The sequence below is a fragment of the Nannobrachium achirus genome (genome assembly GCF_963921795.1).
Source record: "Nannobrachium achirus genome assembly, chromosome: 2".
Taxonomy (NCBI): domain Eukaryota; kingdom Metazoa; phylum Chordata; class Actinopteri; order Myctophiformes; family Myctophidae; genus Nannobrachium; species Nannobrachium achirus.
Window position 1 is genome coordinate 75,400,153 of NC_137811.1, and position 19,814 is coordinate 75,419,966.

Below are 19,814 nucleotides of genomic sequence, written 5' to 3' on the forward strand. Positions count from 1 at the left end.
ATAGAGAGGACACCAGATATCCCCGCCCGTCCACTTGTTTTACTACATCCATGTAGTAAAACGTGACGTAGTGGAGCCTATGTGACGCGTTTTGCGCCATAGTTTGTGTTCATGGACGCGCTGGGGCTCCAATTCATGAACAAGCACTTCCGGTATGAACGTGCAGTCAATACAAAGAAGCCTAGATGCTCGTTCATGTTTCTGGCCCCAACTGCAGTACCTCAAAACGGCCAACATTTCCATGGCGCTTCAGGGCTCCCCCAAGGTTCCGGGGGCTTGATCCTATGCCCTATTTCAACTTCACTTCCATCTTGGTTGTTGTTCTCATAACCCCATGATGTACTCTGGGCATTGAGGTCGCCGATGCTGATGTGAAATCTCCTCTTGCATCTTTCTGGTAGTTCTGTATAGAGAAAGGGGGTTGTGGGTGATGTGAGACATTTTGGAGGGCAACCGTGATGGTTTCCATGTGCATTTCCATAGTTTGGGTCCAGACTTGTGACAGCCCTAAATGGGGGGTCCTACCAAGAGCCGTGTTCAGAGGAAACCCCCGGCGGTCAACGGGCACGGGACCACCGAAGACCAGACCGGCGGCACGGAGGAATCCTCCCCTCCTCCCACGCAGACCAATCCACGGTTGGAGAGAGATCTCCAGATCTCCATCTCTAAGGGCATCCACGGTTGGAGAGAGATCTCCAGATCTCCATCTCTAAGGGCGTCCTCGGGTGTAGTGGATACATCTTATTCGCTCTGTAGTGGCACATCCTCCTTGCTCTGGCTGCGGCCACACAGTAGGATTTGTAAAGAGTGGATCTCTGCTTTGTACAGATGCAATTCCTGCCGTACCTTTGAACTTTGACTCTTGAGAGGCTCATGGGAGTCTCAACAAAGTGCCAGTTCTTATACCGGCGTTTAGGTCTGTCCCATTGGTTAGTGTATATCACTGTTTAGGTCTGTCCCATTGGTTAGTGTCTATCACTGCCGGGTGACAGTTGAGTGACAATTGAGCAGTGCTGTATTCAACCCGTGTGTATGTGGACCCCGTAATGCACGACGACGCTCCGGTCGTCATCGTAACACCACTTCCGGGTTATCTCCACTGCACAGATGACTTATTCTTGTCAACTTCATGTTCTGTAAAGACAAAAAGAAAGAAGAAATAAGCATTTGAGTCGTGTCGGCTAACAGGGTGACATTTTGTTATTGTTATCATCATCATAACCTGGTGGTCACTGGCAGGACTTTGTCACCACTATCACATTTTTTACCATTTATTGTCACAGTTAATTTTAATCAACGATTTAAATTGTTTGGCATGGAACATTTAGTCTATTAGCCAGCCCATAGAGCCCCATTGTAGACCCGGACATTTTGAGTACCCTAAAGTTTTATGTTAGAAATGTTGAGTATGGGTCCCCAGCATATAAAAACCACCGGATGCTAACTTGTATATGTTGGGCAATTTTCATAATCAGCCGCTAGAGTTGGTGTCCCATTAACTTTACATTACAGGAAAAATAAGCAAAAGATTAATCTGCTTTAAGTAGCATATGAGGGGTCTAACTAGGGGTATTTCATGATTCTGAATCCATTGCAAGCATCCGTTTTGCACGAAAAACATTCCTTGGCGAAAAATCGGCCTTGGTTTAGTGATGAAAAGTGCAGAGTCATCACTTTACACATGTTTCTGGGGTCCGTTTTAGCCCAAGGAATGTTTTTCATGCAAAACGGATGCTTGCAATGGATTCAGAATCATGAAATACCCCTAGTTAGACCCCTCATATGCTACTTGAAGCAGATTATTATTTTTTGCTTATTTTTCCTGTAATGTAAAGTTAATGGGACACCAACTCTAGCGGCTGATTATGAAAATCGCCCAACATATACAAGTTAGCATCCGGTGGTTTTTACATGCTGGGGACCCATACTCAACATTTCTAACATAAAACATTGGGGTACTCAAAATGTCTGGGTTCACATTCTGGCTACTAGACTAATTTGCATCATTGATGTCAGAACAGGTCAGTGTAAATTAATTCGGTCTTGGCCATTCATTTGCAACATCAGTGTTTTCTCAGAGGTGTGACAGACAGGCGGACGGAAGGACGGACGGACAGACATGAGCTGGAGGTTTTCATACTAAACAGTGACCTACAGTCGCAACCATCTCATAGTGCATTTGGCCAATTAAGGATTGATTAATGAATTAACTAAAGGACCCCAAATCTGAAACTCTTGTGGGCCAGGGATCCACATGAAAGATTTGTGTTGTGAAAGCTTGGAAAAGTGGCATATCTACAAGCTCGCATTGCGGCACTTTGTGAGCTTACATCACTTTTCAGTTTTCTGGTGCCGTTTTTAGCCCAAGGAACGTTTTTCATCAAAAACAAATGCTTGCAATGGATTCAGAATCATGAAGAACCCCTGGTTTGACCCACCATAAGCTACTTAAAGCTGTTTTTATTTTTTTTAATATATATATAATTGTCTTTTGCTGTATATTGAAGTCGATGGGACAGTGAATATACAAATGACCATAACCTTTTTTCGCAATGTTTCCGGCAGAGCAGGCCTCTCATTCTGTGTACCTCATTGACCAAATTAATAGAAAAAATAAAAAGTATGTCATGACATCACAGGTCCTCTCAAATTTCGGGCCTGTGGCTCCTCGGCTATTGGGAAACACACAGTGACGTCATCAGTCAGGTGATGACATCATCATCCAATGGGAAAACCCTTGAAAAAAAACCAGCAAATGTGGGACCAGCAGTCGTGGTGATGCACCATCAATAAGTGTGACTTGATATATCAATTTAAAGCATACATGGGCAACTGGTGGACCTAATGCGGCCCACGGGTTAATACCGGAACACTAATATATTATTGATTTCAGCTGTTACAATCCCAAACGTGACCTGCTTTAATTCCTTCAGTCTATTTTAGTAGCTTATTGACTTGTATAGTAGTATTAAAATGTTTTTTTTTCTTTTTTTTTTTTTTTTTTTATGTCCAATGTATTTGTATTTAGGTTCATGAAGTTAACATTAGTATATAACTAAAAGCGTTTGAAATGAAATCAAAATTAAGATTTCAGATTTACAAAAATAACAAAAAAAAAAAAAAAAAAATCAGGATTCCAATTCAAAAGAAGCAAAAATAGCCGATCTACATGCTCAAAACGCATCGCAGCGCGATGCATTTTGAGCTTGTAGATCTGCTATTTTTGCTTCTTTTGTATAAGATACTAGAATGACAAAGTAGAACGTAGCAATGTGGCCCTCTGGAGTGAAGGTGGAAATATAGTGGCCCTCGTCATCATCCAAGTGGCATGATTTAAAGAGTACTGTCATAACATTGATTTAAAGAGTACTGTCATAACATTGATTTAAAGAGTACTGTCATAACATTGATTTAAAGAGTACTGTCATAACATTGATTTAAAGAGTACTGTCATAACATTGATTTAAAGAGTACTGTCATAACATTGATTTAAAGAGTACTGTCATAACATTGATTTAAAGAGTACTGTCATAACATTGATTTAAAGAGTACTGTCATAACATTGATTTAAAGAGTACTGTCATAACATTGATTTAAAGAGTACTGTCATAACATTGATTTAAAGAGTACTGTCATAACATTGATTTAAAGAGTACTGTCATAACATTGATTTAAAGAGTACTGTCATAACATTGAGTCATACAGTATATAAGGGCCATGAGAGGGCCCGCCTATGCCCACGATAACAAGGTATATATGGGGAGATTGTGATGTCTTATTGGCTGAAGGGTTACAAGATAACAAGGTATATATGGGGAGATTGTGATGTCTTATTGGCTGAAAGTTACACAGGATGTAACAGGATGAGTAAAAACACAGGGGACATGTATGGGCTGTCAATGGCAGAAATGATTTGTTTGTCACTCAGTAGGCGTTCCCACATAACTTCCAGCAACAGTGATGTCACGCGCATACCCTCTATAGTGTGTTGCCCTGTGGGACTGCACTAATTGTGAGCTCGCTTTCACGTTATGTTATCTTCATTATTTATCTATCAGTCAAGTTCTCCTCGACAGTACAAAGGCAGGGTCCTTAGCCAATGAGGAGCAGCCAAAGGGTAGATATGTGTGTCCATACATGGTGTTACATGCGAGCACTGTTTCGTAGGAACAATATTTCTGGTTAGAAAGTTGCAAATCTAGTCCAGTAACTTTAGGCCAAAATTAGGCTAAACCTAAAACAAATTGCAATAGTAGCAAACTCAACTGATTTTGTATCCTCAATATGTCCTTAGTGAGAGAAAAAAGGTCCCAAGGAATCCCATCAGGGGAAACCTACCTACCTTCACTTACTATACATTACACTATAAAGGAAAAAATGACTCCCAAAATAATCTGCTTTAAGTGGGATGTGAGGGGTCAAACTAGGGGTTTTTAATTATTCTGAATCCATTGCAAGCATTTGTTTTGCACGAAAAACATTCCTTGGGCAAGAAATGGCCCCTCAAAACGATGGTTTAGTGATGAGTCATCAATTTTCACAGTCTTTTGGGGTCCGTTTTAGCCCAAGGAATGTTTTTCATGCAAAACAAATGCTTGCAATGGATTCAGAATAATTAAAAACCCCTAGTTTGACCCCTCACATCCCACTTAAAGCAGATTTTTTTGGAGTCATAATCCTTTATAGTGTAGTGTATATATAGTAAGTGAAGGTAGTTAGGTCGTTTTCAAAACTTTCCCCTGATGGGATTTCTTGGGACTTTTTTTCCCTCACTAAGGACATAATGAGGATACAGAATCAGTTGAGTTTGCTACTATTGCAATTTGTTTTAGGTTTTTTCATATAATGACTGGACTAATCTGGGAAATTGCAAGTGTGGTTGCCTGACCAACAGTTTAACTTTTCTGTGCAGACTAAAACAACCTGGATAACATCACTCAAAATGTTTAGAAAAAAACAGCTTTCTTGGACTGAATAAAATAGTGCAGGGGTAGGCAGCCTTGGCACAGGGGAGGGTGATCACTGGCACACTGGCAAAAGTGTGAGAGAGAGGAATCTAAAATCAAATATTGTAGGTCAATTAAATGAAGTCACCTAATTTGCAACAAATTACATCTTGCATAATAATTCTACATTGATTCAAATTCTGAACTTTGACATGCGGAGGGAGTCGGGGAGATATGGGCTATTGCTAATTGAGTCTAATGATCATTATATCAACTATCCCTTACCCGTTCAAAGATATGAGCTCTGAAATGATGTACAGTGTGTGGGTTATGGGGTGTGCACTGTGCACACAGTATATGAGGGGTGGAAAGTAACTTTAACTGGTGCTTGCATGATAATATGTAGGAGCATCAATGTAAGAAATACCCGTTTCGTTTAATGGCTACAGAGATACTGTGTACCGATCTGCATGATTTTTGGACAACATCTGTAACAGGGCCAGACAATCTCCCCCCCCACACACCCCCGCGCGCCCCACACACACACACACACCCACACCCACCCCCCCACACACACACACACACACACACACACACACAGAGAGAGAGCTGGTTAAACATGTTGCCTCATGCTAGATGCAGAATAGATAAGCCTCATGCTAGATGCAGAATAGATTGTAGATACACCATAAAAATGCTAATATACAGCATACGATTTGTGAAAGTGACAAACGGGCTTCACAGTTATGTTAGGTGTGTTCATATGCTAATGGTGATGCGATTTCAGATCAATTGCTCCAGCCACTGAGGAGAAACGCTGTTACAGACAGACAGACAGACAGACAGACAGACAGACAGACAGACAGACAGACAGACAGACAGACAGACAGACAGACAGACATTTGGAAAATTATATGTTTGATGTCCTGACAATATGTCTGAATATTTGATGGGGTGTCATTAAAATCTATGTTGACAATGACGTGGCACACTGCCTATCTACAAAATAAAAACATGGCACTTCATTTCAAAAAGGTTGCTGACCCCTGCAATAGTGTGTTGCCCATAGCAACCACACTATCTAACTATAAACTAAAAAAATCACACCCAATGTGAAGTGAGCGGTGGTCGTGCTTGCATAACATCTTCAGACTAGGATTTGAGTCTAGGATGTACAGGCTATGCTACACACACACGTTTTGCTATGGCAAAACGCTGAGGTAAAAGGTCACAGACATACGACATATGACATCACTAGACACACATGATGCTACGTACACACATTTTACTATGGCAAAACGCTGAGGAAAAAGGCTACAGACACACGCACAGCTACGGACACACACACATTTTGCTAGGCTATATATACGGACACACGACACGCACAGCCACCTACGGACACATGCACAGCCACTTATAGAAGCGGTTTGCGACATACGACATATGACATCACTAGACAAACATGATGCTACGCACACACATTTTACTATGGCAAAACGCTGAGGAAAAAGGCTACGGACACACGCACAGCCACTTATAGGAGCGGTTTGCACCGCTCAAAAATACTGTTCCTACGAAACAGTGTGGGCTCGCCTGTAACACCATGTATGGGCACACAGATCTGCCCTTTGGCTGCAACTCTTTGGCACCTCAATTGCGTGGTTGCTGACGTGACTCTACTCTGCAGCGTGCTAACTGTCATGTGAAGCTGACGTGACTCTACTCTGCAGCGTGCTAACTGTCATGTGAAGCTGACGTGACTATACTCTGCAGCGTGCTAACTGTCATGTGAAGCTGACGTGACCCTACTCTGCAGCGTGCTAACTGTCATGTGAAGCTCCACCAAGCCCCCAGGACCGAGGGGGCGCTTTGGCCGTTTGAGGTACTGCAGTTGGGGCTTCTATTCATGAACGTCATGAACGCGCATCCAGGCTTCTTTGTATTGACGCGCCTTCATACCGGAAGTGCTCGTTCATAAGCCAGTACGCAAATAGCGCCATCTTGGATATTGCGCAATGCATTTTGGGTATGCGTGAAGGTTTCTGGGATTGTTTGGGTCCATGCACATCCAACACTAGAGGGCGCATCCATTATAACTCTATGGGCGCATCTCAGAGACGCAGTGGGTTTGATAGTCTTGGAGGATGACAGACGCAGACGACCAATTTTTTTCGGTAGACTAAATTAATTGAAATGCATGAAAGAAGGATTTAGTTGCCCGTTGCCGTGCAGCATGTCTTTTTAAGTCTGCAACCTAACCAAAACAATATGCTCTATGCTACAGAAATAGAGGACCAGAGGAGGTCCAAACTAGGCTACTTTTTGCTTGTGCGATGCGTTTGTACAGTAGCCTACCAATTAATGATTTGGGCTTTTACATCTCATTCAACCGTAATATGCAAAAATGTTTTGATTTGTTAATTTTATGCCATGATGCCGATGGTGCAAGCAACTTGCCTGCATCGTGAATCTTGTCACCAACTTTCACCACTTGGCACTTTCACCATTGCTACGATCAGACAGTCACTGTGCTTGCTCGTATCCAAGTTATTCCACGACCCATAGAAGGTTGGATCCCTGTTTTATTATCGTCAACTGAGTCCGGCTTGGTTCTTCAGATCACGCCGGCCGGTTCTGTTTAACAGTAAAGCTAAACCCCCGACGCTGAGCGAAACAAGAGTCCCGTACACAGCGCTGATAAACTGGAGAAGCCTTTGCCGTACAACAGTGTTTCTGCATATCTAAATGTCAGACACACAATCTCACAACCTGCCGCGTTGCGACGTGCTGTGAGCCCAGTAGCTCTCTATATATTATGTCTTTATATTTTACTATGATGCGATCATGCGAGGAATGCGAGGAGCAGCAGCAATGCGAGGAGGAGAAACTTCTCCGCCCCTGAGTATGAGCAGCAGCAGCAAGCTGCCAGGCACTAAACCAGCTAGTGTCCGATTACGATACAAACTTGATTATGATGTTTTAATTTAATGGTTGTAATACTTTATCCAAATAATAATATTAATGATGGGCTTAAATTATAAAGTAGCCTAATAACAGCATTTCCCCAGGCGGCAGTAGCCAGTGGTCTTTATAATTAATGCCTATTTATTGCAGCAAACTTGATATGATTCTTATTAATAGACGTATTATTTATTTATTTGTTTGTTTGTTTGTTTTTATCCCACGATGTTATAACCCATGTTTCACCCGGTGTCAATTATCCTAATGTAATCCTGGGCGCTACACTTCCTCTACCGACCTGGAGAGACAATAACGGACTATTAGACTTAGTTTATAGCTCACTTAACAACTGTGGATAACATGATGTCCTCCCAGCCGTTTCGGAGGGTATCAGGATCGGATCGGTAAGACAAATTATGTCCCTATGACCCAGTAGTTTGGACCTCCTCTGGTCCTCCTATTTCTGTAGCATGTTGTTTTTGGTGTATTGGTTGCAGATTTAAAAGACATGCTGCACAGCAATGGGCAACTAAATCCTTCTTTAATGCATTTAACACAACAATATCACGGTCTAATAAATACCGTCTTAGCTGAGGAACAGTTAAATTACTAATATTGGTCATCTGCGTCGCTGCGTCCGTCATCCTATACAAGACTCTGCGATGCACCCCCTAGACTTGGGTGCGCATGGACCCAATGCATCCCAGAAACCTTTGCGCATCCCCAAAATGCATTGCGCGATATCCAAGATGGCGCTATTTGCGAACTGGCTTATGAATTAGAGCCCCAGCGCGTCCATGAACACAAACTATGACGCAAAATGGCCTGTATGTGTCTACAGGAACACTTGAGGCAGATAGCCCCCCGCTACCCCCGCCTCCCCGTTTCTCGCTCCCAGACCACGCCCCGACCGTCGCGATTGGCTCAGAAGCCAAATAGAAGCCCCACTACGTCACGTTTCAGAGGCGTTTCAAACACGGAAGTAGGCTTCATGCGCTGGGTGAGCAACTCGATGCAAGTGGACGGGCGGGGATTCTGGTGTCCTCTCTATTCTTATTATAACTCTATGAGCTCGACCAATACTCCAGCTAGCACCACTCCCAGATGTTTTTCCATCAATTTCCAATTGCACCTCATTGGCTAAGGGCCCTGCCTTTGTGCAGTCGGGGAGAACTTGATAGATACACAAATAAATAAATATATAAATAATGAAGATAACATACTGGTCTCGCCTTTCAGGCGAGCCCACAATTAGCCAAATCTATGTGTGTCTGTGTGTCTGTCTGCCCTTACATCCATCCAATGGGAAAACCCCTGAAAAAAACACAGAGTGACGTCATTCAATGGGAAAACCCGTGAAACCAACAAATGAGGGACCAGCATTGCTGTTCTTGGTGACGTCACCATCAACAAGTTTGGCCTGATATAAATTAAGTTGCGCTCTGCTGGAGCATAAGTAGGTCATACAAATCTATGTATGTCTTTGTGTGTGTGTGTGTGTGTGTGTGTGTGTGTGTGTGTGTGTGTGTGTGTGTGACTGTGTGTGTGTGTGTGTGTGTGTGTGTGTGTGTGTGTGTGTGTGTGTGTGTGTGTGTGTGTGTGTGTGTGTGTGTGTTTATGCCCGTGCGTAGCCAATCACAGGCTACAGCTGACAGCCTTTAAAGGGATATATTCCACTTTCAACAGGGAAACACCTTATGGGCCTCTCTCCCCATACACACCCATTGTAACTTCAAACTTCATTTTAACCATGATAGATTCATTAAAAACACCCATTATTTTTTCTGGTGACTCATACTAGCCTCCTAATACGTGAGCAGGCCGTGTTTTTTCAATAACTTTTTTCATTTATTTGTAATAATTATTTTTTGTATTTCATTGCTCACATATTAGGAGGGTATTATGAGTCACAAGAAAAAACAAATCTATCATGGTTAAAATGGAGTTTGAAGTTACAATGGGCGTGTATGGGAAGAGAAGCCCATAAGCCGTTTCCCTGTTGAAAGTGGAAAACAATGACTGTAAATAAGGACAGTAAAGAGTTTTAAATGTGATGGAAAGTGTCATGAATGAAACACTCATCTAAAGTGCTGTTCCACTCATTTTGGAGCTGAACCCTCTAGCGGAGTCCCCACAAGTTCTTTTGCTCACCACTAGGGGGATGTACCCTCAAGCCCTTACCATGTTGACGTCACTTAAAGGAGCCTGAAAAGAAATCTAAAATGTAGGCGTGGTTATCTGTTGTTGTGAGGCAGCGAGGGGGCGGAGTAATGTGTGCATATCATTATATTCTGAAAGTAGCCACACAGACTGAGCTGTCCGCACTTGCTGTTAGCATTTCAGAAACCATAATTAAAACTAGGCACTGTAGGTGGAAAAAATTATAAAGATTCCACATATATTCCGTATATTTACGGGTAAAAAGTATTTTACTATCAAGCCGTCTAAGAGCCATATGGTTTTAACTTTCTCAGCCGCGTGCTAAATGTTGATAATATGACACACTGACCATCATAATTAAATTAAATGTTGATAATATGACACAATGACTATCATAATTAAACTAAATGTTGACATGGTACACTGACTATCATAATTAAACTAAATGATGACATGGTACACTGACTATCAAGAAGATACAAACATGGCACTTCATGTCAAAAAGGTTGCCGGCCCCTGGTCTATTAGCTATGGGTTCAGAATGAACAGAACCGGAGGCTGATGTAACAAAAGTGTCAAGTTTATGTAGAAAAAGTGAAGGCTTCAGGGCCTGCTGGGTCCTTTCTAAACCAGGGGTTCTCAACCTTTTCAGGCCATGACCCCCAAAATAATCATATTTTATCCGGGGTCCTTAAAGTGTCACTTTAGAAATGTGCAGATACCCTCCATACACTTAAACTTTATGTTAGTGTGTTTACTGTTTGAGAGAGAAAACAATGCTGCACATCTGGGGACCTCCCCCCCCCCCCCCTGTGCCCACAGGTTGAGAACCACTGCTCTAAACTAAACAAACACAGCAAATAAACAAATCAAATCAAATTAAAATATAATGCAAAACCAAAAGCAAATAAAGTAATTCAAGTCATTAAAGTAACCACAGCAAACAACATCCAAACCATGCAATATGAATGAATGGCCTCCATACATCCATGCCCTCAGCACAAGTTACAACAAACACATTCTGATAAAAGCCAGACTCAAACATACTATGGCAAGGTGGGAGAAACAGTGAAATGCTGTAGGTTAGGGTGGTTGGTTAGTTGTCCTCCTACTATAGATCACATGCTAGCTTACATCTGTATTGAGGGTTACCCCTCAATACAGATTAATTACATTGCACAAAATATAGCAAAATGACTCAGATACAACAAAATACCAAAACATACCAAGTATATTCAAGGCTGCTACTGGAGTCAAATCCAAACACCTCATGCTTCACCTCAGGCTGACAAAATGGCCGCCCGCCTCTTGTATGGACTACCCTTAAAGGGCCAGCACTACAGAATACAGATGCATGATGGGCTGTCAATGGTAGAGCAGGGACGTGCAGAGAATGTTAGAGAGGCAGGGGCTGACATTTCTAAAAGGGCCTTTTGGTGGAAATATTGAAAATAGCAGACCTCCAAGCTCACAACGCGTCGCGCTGTGAGCTTGGAGGTCGGCTATTTTCGGTGCTTGATACCACACTGAACTAAGCATATACAGGAGTCAATACTAGATTCAATACTGGCATAGAGCATGAATTTCTACAAAGACATGCAGGGCAATTATTTAAAGAGAGTTTGGACGCGGCAATTCTCTCGAATGCTGCCTTCAGGTATGGTGTGGAAAGAGGGGCATTTGCATTTCTTTCACCATACTAAAAACTGCATTCATGGTCTGGAGAGGGCACTTTTTTACAGAAAGATAAAAGGGCAGGGGCTCAAGCCCCCTTTGGTGTCTATGTGTGCACGTGCCTGATGGTATGTGTTGCAAAACTAAATTCAACATATTAAAAACAAAAGAAGAAACTTGAGTTGCAATGTGAGGCTTTTAAAACTCTGGCTGCTGCATTTTGAACAAGTTGAGCAGTAGCATCTCAACACTGTCTCTCCTCTCAGCTCCACAGGTCCAGTAGCATCAACCCCACAAGCGTAATTTGTATAGGGTTGATGGGTTTAATAAACCCAAGGGCCCCCCTACTGGTGACAGTATTATAAATTCATAGGCTATTATATTGCCGTTGTCGGGTGAAAACCTTGTATGTCCAAAGCCGTTAGTTTTGCATTTTTCATTTTAAAAATGATTTAAACTAGTGAAGACAGACGATTTACAAGCACACAACGCCTCGCACTGCGAGGCGTTGTGTGCTTGTAGATCTGCTGTTTTCACTACTTTTGTACGACGGCCTTGTCTGATGAAGCAGGGCTTTGCTTTGCGAAAGAACGTACAAATTTGAAACTTGGAGATAGGAGGTTTACACCCGACAACGACGATATGTATTTTGTCATTTCCAATATATTAGGGGTTTCTAATCTCCTAATCTATGGGCCCCCCTCACAGCAGTACAGGGCCCTTTTGATCTGAAAACCCATGATGCAGAATAAGATCTAATTTCGCCCCTGATCAACCTTGTCTCTCCTCTCAGGTCCGCAGGTCCAGGCAGAACCTCTGCAGGCGGTGCTGGACAACCTGGATGTTCTGGAGGAGCTGGTGATCCTGCTGGATCCAGACGTTTCAGGAGTGAAGAGCAGCAGACACCTGGCGTCGCGCTGCTCCTACCCGGCCGCCTGGATCACATACAGCTACTCCATGAAGGAGGTGCGCAGCCCTCTGAAGGCCCTACTGGAGGGCCTGAGCACCAAGCACCCTGACTGGAGCGTAGGACACCTGGCCAGCATGCTGCAGGACATGGGACGCCACGACGCTGTGGCCGTGCTCAACAAGCTCTCTGTGACCGTAGAGGTGTAGAGTAGAGCTTTCCCAGGCCATGGCTACACGGTGATGGATTTTTCATATATCCCGATTTTTCAGATATCCACATAGAAAAATATCTAGGTCCACACCACAAAGATATCTAGGTCTAACAAGCACACACACAGTAAAGTCTTCAGAGATATCCGGGTTCCCTGTCTACACGGATCCAGTGAATCGGATATTTTTCAATCTCTCCACTTATTATTAAAAATATCCAGTTTCACAGCCGAAATATCCAGCTTTGTGTGGCTGCAAGCCCCAACAGCACAAAAAAATGTCTAGCTTCAGAAATATCCAGCTCTGTGTAGCCGGCACCCCAGACAGCACAGCGACATAACGCCGATGCCTTCTCTCCCTCTGTAACAACGTAGGCGCTCTGTAGCGTCTCTTCCTCTGTAACAACGTAGGCGCTCTGTAGCGTCTCTCCCTCTGTAACAACGTAGGCGCTCTGTAGCGTCTCTCCCTCTGTAACAACGTAGGCGCTCTGTAGCGTCTCTCCCTCTGTAACAACGTAGGCGCTCTGTAGCGTCTCTCCCTCTGTAACAACGTAGGCGCTCTGTAGCGTCTCTCCCTCTGTAACAACGTAGGCGCTCTGTAGCGTCTCTCCCTCTGTAACAACGTAGGCGCTCTGTAGCGTCTCTCCCTCTGTAACAACGTAGGCGCTCTGTAGCGTCTCTCCCTCTGTAACAACGTAGGCGCTCTGTAGCGTCTCTCCCTCTGTAACAACGTAGGCGCTCTGTAGCGTCTCTCCCTCTGTAACAACGTAGGCGCTCTGTAGCGTCTCTCCCTCTGTAACAACGTAGGCGCTCTGTAGCGTCTCTCCCTCTGTAACAACGTAGGCGCTCTGTAGCGTCTCTCCCTCTGTAACAACGTAGGCGCTCTGTAGCGTCTCTCCCTCTGTAACAACGTAGGCGCTCTGTAGCGTCTCTCCCTCTGTAACAACGTAGGCGCTCTGTAGCGTCTCTCCCTCTGTAACAACGTAGGCGCTCTGTAGCGTCTCTCCCTCTGTAACAACGTAGGCGCTCTGTAGCGTCTCTCCCTCTGTAACAACGTAGGCGCTCTGTAGCGTCTCTCCCTCTGTAACAACGTAGGCGCTCTGTAGCGTCTCTCCCTCTGTAACAACGTAGGCGCTCTGTAGCGTCTCTCCCTCTGTAACAACGTAGGCGCTCTGTAGCGTCTCTCCCTCTGTAACAACGTAGGCGCTCTGTAGCGTCTCTCCCTCTGTAACAACGTAGGCGCTCTGTAGCGTCTCTCCCTCTGTAACAACGTAGGCGCTCTGTAGCGTCTCTCCCTCTGTAACAACGTAGGCGCTCTGTAGCGTCTCTCCCTCTGTAACAACGTAGGCGCTCTGTAGCGTCTCTCCCTCTGTAACAACGTAGGCGCTCTGTAGCGTCTCTCCCTCTGTAACAACGTAGGCGCTCTGTAGCGTCTCTCCCTCTGTAACAACGTAGGCGCTCTGTAGCGTCTCTCCCTCTGTAACAACGTAGGCGCTCTGTAGCGTCTCTCCCTCTGTAACAACGTAGGCGCTCTGTAGCGTCTCTCCCTCTGTAACAACGTAGGCGCTCTGTAGCGTCTCTCCCTCTGTAACAACGTAGGCGCTCTGTAGCGTCTCTCCCTCTGTAACAACGTAGGCGCTCTGTAGCGTCTCTCCCTCTGTAACAACGTAGGCGCTCTGTAGCGTCTCTCCCTCTGTAACAACGTAGGCGCTCTGTAGCGTCTCTCCCTCTGTAACAACGTAGGCGCTCTGTAGCGTCTCTCCCTCTGTAACAACGTAGGCGCTCTGTAGCGTCTCTCCCTCTGTAACAACGTAGGCGCTCTGTAGCGTCTCTCCCTCTGTAACAACGTAGGCGCTCTGTAGCGTCTCTCCCTCTGTAACAACGTAGGCGCTCTGTAGCGTCTCTCCCTCTGTAACAACGTAGGCGCTCTGTAGCGTCTCTCCCTCTGTAACAACGTAGGCGCTCTGTAGCGTCTCTCCCTCTGTAACAACGTAGGCGCTCTGTAGCGTCTCTCCCTCTGTAACAACGTAGGCGCTCTGTAGCGTCTCTCCCTCTGTAACAACGTAGGCGCTCTGTAGCGTCTCTCCCTCTGTAACAACGTAGGCGCTCTGTAGCGTCTCTCCCTCTGTAACAACGTAGGCGCTCTGTAGCGTCTCTCCCTCTGTAACAACGTAGGCGCTCTGTAGCGTCTCTCCCTCTGTAACAACGTAGGCGCTCTGTAGCGTCTCTCCCTCTGTAACAACGTAGGCGCTCTGTAGCGTCTCTCCCTCTGTAACAACGTAGGCGCTCTGTAGCGTCTCTCCCTCTGTAACAACGTAGGCGCTCTGTAGCGTCTCTCCCTCTGTAACAACGTAGGCGCTCTGTAGCGTCTCTCCCTCTGTAACAACGTAGGCGCTCTGTAGCGTCTCTCCCTCTGTAACAACGTAGGCGCTCTGTAGCGTCTCTCCCTCTGTAACAACGTAGGCGCTCTGTAGCGTCTCTCCCTCTGTAACAACGTAGGCGCTCTGTAGCGTCTCTCCCTCTGTAACAACGTAGGCGCTCTGTAGCGTCTCTCCCTCTGTAACAACGTAGGCGCTCTGTAGCGTCTCTCCCTCTGTAACAACGTAGGCGCTCTGTAGCGTCTCTCCCTCTGTAACAACGTAGGCGCTCTGTAGCGTCTCTCCCTCTGTAACAACGTAGGCGCTCTGTAGCGTCTCTCCCTCTGTAACAACGTAGGCGCTCTGTAGCGTCTCTCCCTCTGTAACAACGTAGGCGCTCTGTAGCGCTGTAGCGTGGGGAGCGTTTGCTCATTGGGAAGATGCATTTGCGACGTCGCTGCGCGAACCAGGAGCTAAATTGGCAAGCGACGTCGCAAATGCATCTTCCCAATGAGCAAACGCTCCCCACGCTACATAGCGGCCTACATTTTTACAGAGGGAGATACTAGGTCGCTGTGCTGTTAGGGTTTAGCCTAAATATGTGAGCCCTGCCCAACCCGGCCTGACAGAACGTCAACCCAAGACCAACCCAAAGCCCCATACATAATTGATTGACCGTTAACTGGAGACCAACCCTGCCCTAAACAAGCTTAATTGCTGCATGCAGCCTTTTTTCTCATTAAATATTGGTGATTCGTTAACATTCTACACTTTTCCAATTGTAGCAAATAGGGATAACCGTCCCAATTAAATGAGTGCATCTCTCCACTCCAACATGTCTCCTTTCCGACACTAACCCTATCTCTAACCCTAACCCTAAACCTTAGGCCCATGGGAGTGTCGCCACTCCGACAATAAGAAGTCAATTTCGGAGTGGCGACATGTCGGAATGGAGAGAGCCTCCCCAATTAAACATCGGAGCCTCGCTCGGAGAACACGGCTGACGACCTCCGCTAAATCCAACATCAGACTGCAGGTGTACAGGCTACTAGTAAGACACCTCAGGGTGACGGGCGAGGTTCCACCAATTCATGGCCATCTGACCAGTGATGTATATGGGACCAGTTACTCACTATATGGAGACCCCTGCATGATAGTCAACAATGTTATGTCAAAACATGCCCATATATGGGCATTACCAAATATGGGCATTCCCAGATATGTCCTTAATATTGATAATATAGGAATCTCCATATATGGGCATAAAACATATTAGTAAAGCCAAGCAGGGCCTTGGCGAGTTAGGGCCTGGGATTGATGCCTGGGGATCTCCATATATGGGCATAAGTGGTAACCTAACAGGGCATCATCTGGGAATGCCCATACTGTATATGGACATTTTATTTATTTTATCCTTTATTAATATATATCCATATACATATACATATGTGGACTTAATATCAACGTTTTCGGCCTGGGATTGATGAATTTGGCCTGCGATTGATGATATCAGAAATCTCCATTTATGGGCATAAAAGGGATTTTGTTTCTGGGAATGACCATATATGGACTTTTTATTTTATCCTTTATTAATAATATGTATCCATATACATACAATATATTTTATGCCCATCCCCAATTAAAATGATGAATATTCCGACCTTTCATAAATTAACTGCTCCAAGATCAGAGTGTTTTTCTGAACGCACACATCAGTGACAGTCCTGCGAGTGATTCATCTGCTGAATCAACAACAGACATCATCTGATTATGATCAGATGATGAGATCACATATTATTGTATCATCATTCAGTCTGAACATCTGGACTCAATGTGTTGTTGTTGTTGTTGTGACTGGAGGGAAGCAAATGTTGGACTGGAAAAAAGGCAAAAATGTAGTGGTTCTCAAAGTGGGGTTCATGGACCCAGTATGGGTTCCTAGAGGGGTTTCCAAATGGACCCTTACACTGTCAGAGAACCAGTGCAATAAGGGACTGTCCTACACTCGTCATTTGTCTTTTAAGACTCTTTTAAAACACTCTTTTTCTACCCAATTACGACGTTATTCCAGTTGATTCCACCCCACACACATATCTGTGTGTTGTCACTGCTGTTGTATCCTACTGACTCACTCCCAGTGAGGAGCCCCCACCGGGAGGACGTACTGTTGTATCCATAGAGTTATAATAAGAATAGAGAGGACACCAGATATCCCCGCCCGTCCACTTGCATTGAGTTGCTCACCCAGCGCATGAAGCGTACTTCCGCGTTTGAAACGCCTTTGAAATGTGACATAGTGGGGCTTCTGTCACACATTTTGTGTCATAGTTTGTGTTCATGGACGCGCTGGGGCTCCAATTCATGAACGAGCACTTCCGGTATGAACGTGCAGTCAATACAAAGAAGCCTAGAATGCGCGTTCGTCGTTAGAAGCCCCAACTGCATTACCTCAAACGGCCACCATGTCCATTGCGCTTCAGGGCTCCCCCAGGGTTCTGGGGGCTTGGTTGTATCCTACTGACTCACCTCCCAGTGAGGAGCCTCCACCGGGAGGACGTACGCCTTTGTTCTACTCCTCCCGCCCAACACTCCCTGGTGACAGGCTCCACCCCCATGTAGTGAGAAATATCACCCTCGGCCCCCCTCCCCTGAACCCAACCCCCCTCCCCCCCCCCCCCCCCTCCCCTGAACCCAACCCCCGGCAGCTAAACTTTAGAGTCTCAAGCACCTTGATGTGATGATTTGTAACCTTTTAACATTTTCAATGTATTTTATTTTTGTTTGTTTCTTTGTTTTTCTATCTTGACATTCCACATCAATTGCACTTTTATTAGCAAGCCACATTATTTACATTTCATATTGTCGTCTTGTTATCCAACCTTTGTTTTAGTGTTTTACTGTATATGACTGTATTTTGTAACAGAATCTTTTCATACTGTATTTTTACACCACCCAGGCCCCCCTTTTTGTGCCATCCTTTCAGCAGAATTGTCTTAATGTACTGACGTGCCATTTCAACACTTCATAACCTTTGGCAAGACAGATTTCTAGTGGATTGGCAGAGCGTTGAGCTTGTAAATCTGCTATTCTACCACTTTTTTGAGGTCACATGTTCAAATACTGGATTCTGATTGGCTTAAAACAGTGGTAAATGAGTCAGCAACCTTGAGTTGGCTCATGGACCCCGCCCACTGTTGTGTTGCAGTTGTAACATTTCCAAGATCAATGTGCCTCCCAAAAAGTGCCGGCCAGTTTCTCCATTCAAGGCCACTCTCTTATTTTGAAGGCCGGAAGTAGATCGAGCTCACAATTCCCAATTGACGACCTTCACGATTGACCCACCGTTAGTTCCGGTTCAGATGGTAAACAAGGAGGAGGATCAGTGTTATCATGGTTGTGCTAGTTTAGTGAGAACGCCATGCCATCCTTGGCATCAAAAGTCTGTTTTGGAGAAAATGGGCTTTAAAGGTGATACACCATGAAATTTCACTTTTCCTATTTTAAAACCTTTTTTTGGGGTCCCACTAGCACCTTCTATCCTCACAAAGTCCCATTTCTGACCGTTGTGTCTTTCTCTAGTTTTGGGGAGGCGAAGGTTAAAAGCATCCCACGGGTTCTCAAAACAGGCTGTCCAGATTTGCTTCCGTCGATGACGTCATCGACGGCCGTTTTTGAAGATTCTTTTTTCATTTATATATATATATATATATATATATATATATATATATATATATATATATATATATATATATTATTATTATTATTTTTCAAAAAAGGTGGTACTGCAGCTGAAAATGCTCTGAGAGCCATTCAAAAATGAGAGGCTCTCTCTCTATTCAGGAGTGGTAATTTAGCCTCAAACCTTTGGAAAAACGTTTTTGGGACATAAACAATATGACATAAATACTTTTTAAATGCATGGTGTATCACCTTTAAAGATTTCAATATCCATTGTTTTCTATGGGATGGGAGCACTTTGCGTGCACGTGGACGTGCGATGGAAACGAATGGCGGACTTCACCAGGCAGTGCCACAGTGATAGCCAGACCGAAGGTGAGCCCACACCAGCTTTACTGTATATGCAGTATATTTCGTGCGACATTGCAGGATCAGCACTCCGGACACCGTTTAATATTCATGACAAGTAGCCTAGGTGATGATTTCTTTTTTGTTTTGTTTGTTTGTTTTTGGCCAGTGAATGTGGCTGCAATCATTATTGTTTATGGGACTATATGCTGTGGCGGAAGTATATGTGTATTCTGAAACAATTAATGATTGTAACTAAATAACCTTGCAAGGTACAACTGTGTTTTCTTTCATTTATATGGTAAAAGTGGTAGAAAAGCAGTTTACCATTCGAGGTCGTGGGTTGTTGGATGATTTACCACTGTTTCAGGGTTGTGTAGCACTCGGCTTTGCCTCGTGCCACAACCCTGAAACAGTGGTAAATCAGCCAACAACTGATGAGGTGCAATTATATTATTATGGTATATTGCTTAGTAGTGAATACATTTGCTAGTTTGAGTCCTGAGAACCATTTGTAGATGAGGTCAGAAGGAAGGGAGGGAGTAGAGGATGGAAGGTCACAGCCGGCAGCA

The 19,814-nt window shown here is 44.5% G+C and overlaps 1 protein-coding gene across 1 annotated transcript in view; it reads left to right on the forward strand.

Annotated features, from left to right (window-relative positions):
• The window catches only part of LOC308301724 (IGF-like family receptor 1), a 40,220-nt gene extending 27,204 nt beyond the window's left edge, over positions 1-13,016 (forward strand). The window contains exon 7 of the mRNA XM_080745803.1: positions 12,535-13,016. Coding sequence (XP_080601929.1) covers positions 12,535-12,857 — 323 coding nt within the window. The 3' untranslated portion in view covers positions 12,858-13,016. The remainder of the gene's footprint in view (positions 1-12,534) is intronic.
• The last annotated feature ends 6,798 nt before the right edge of the window (positions 13,017-19,814 follow it).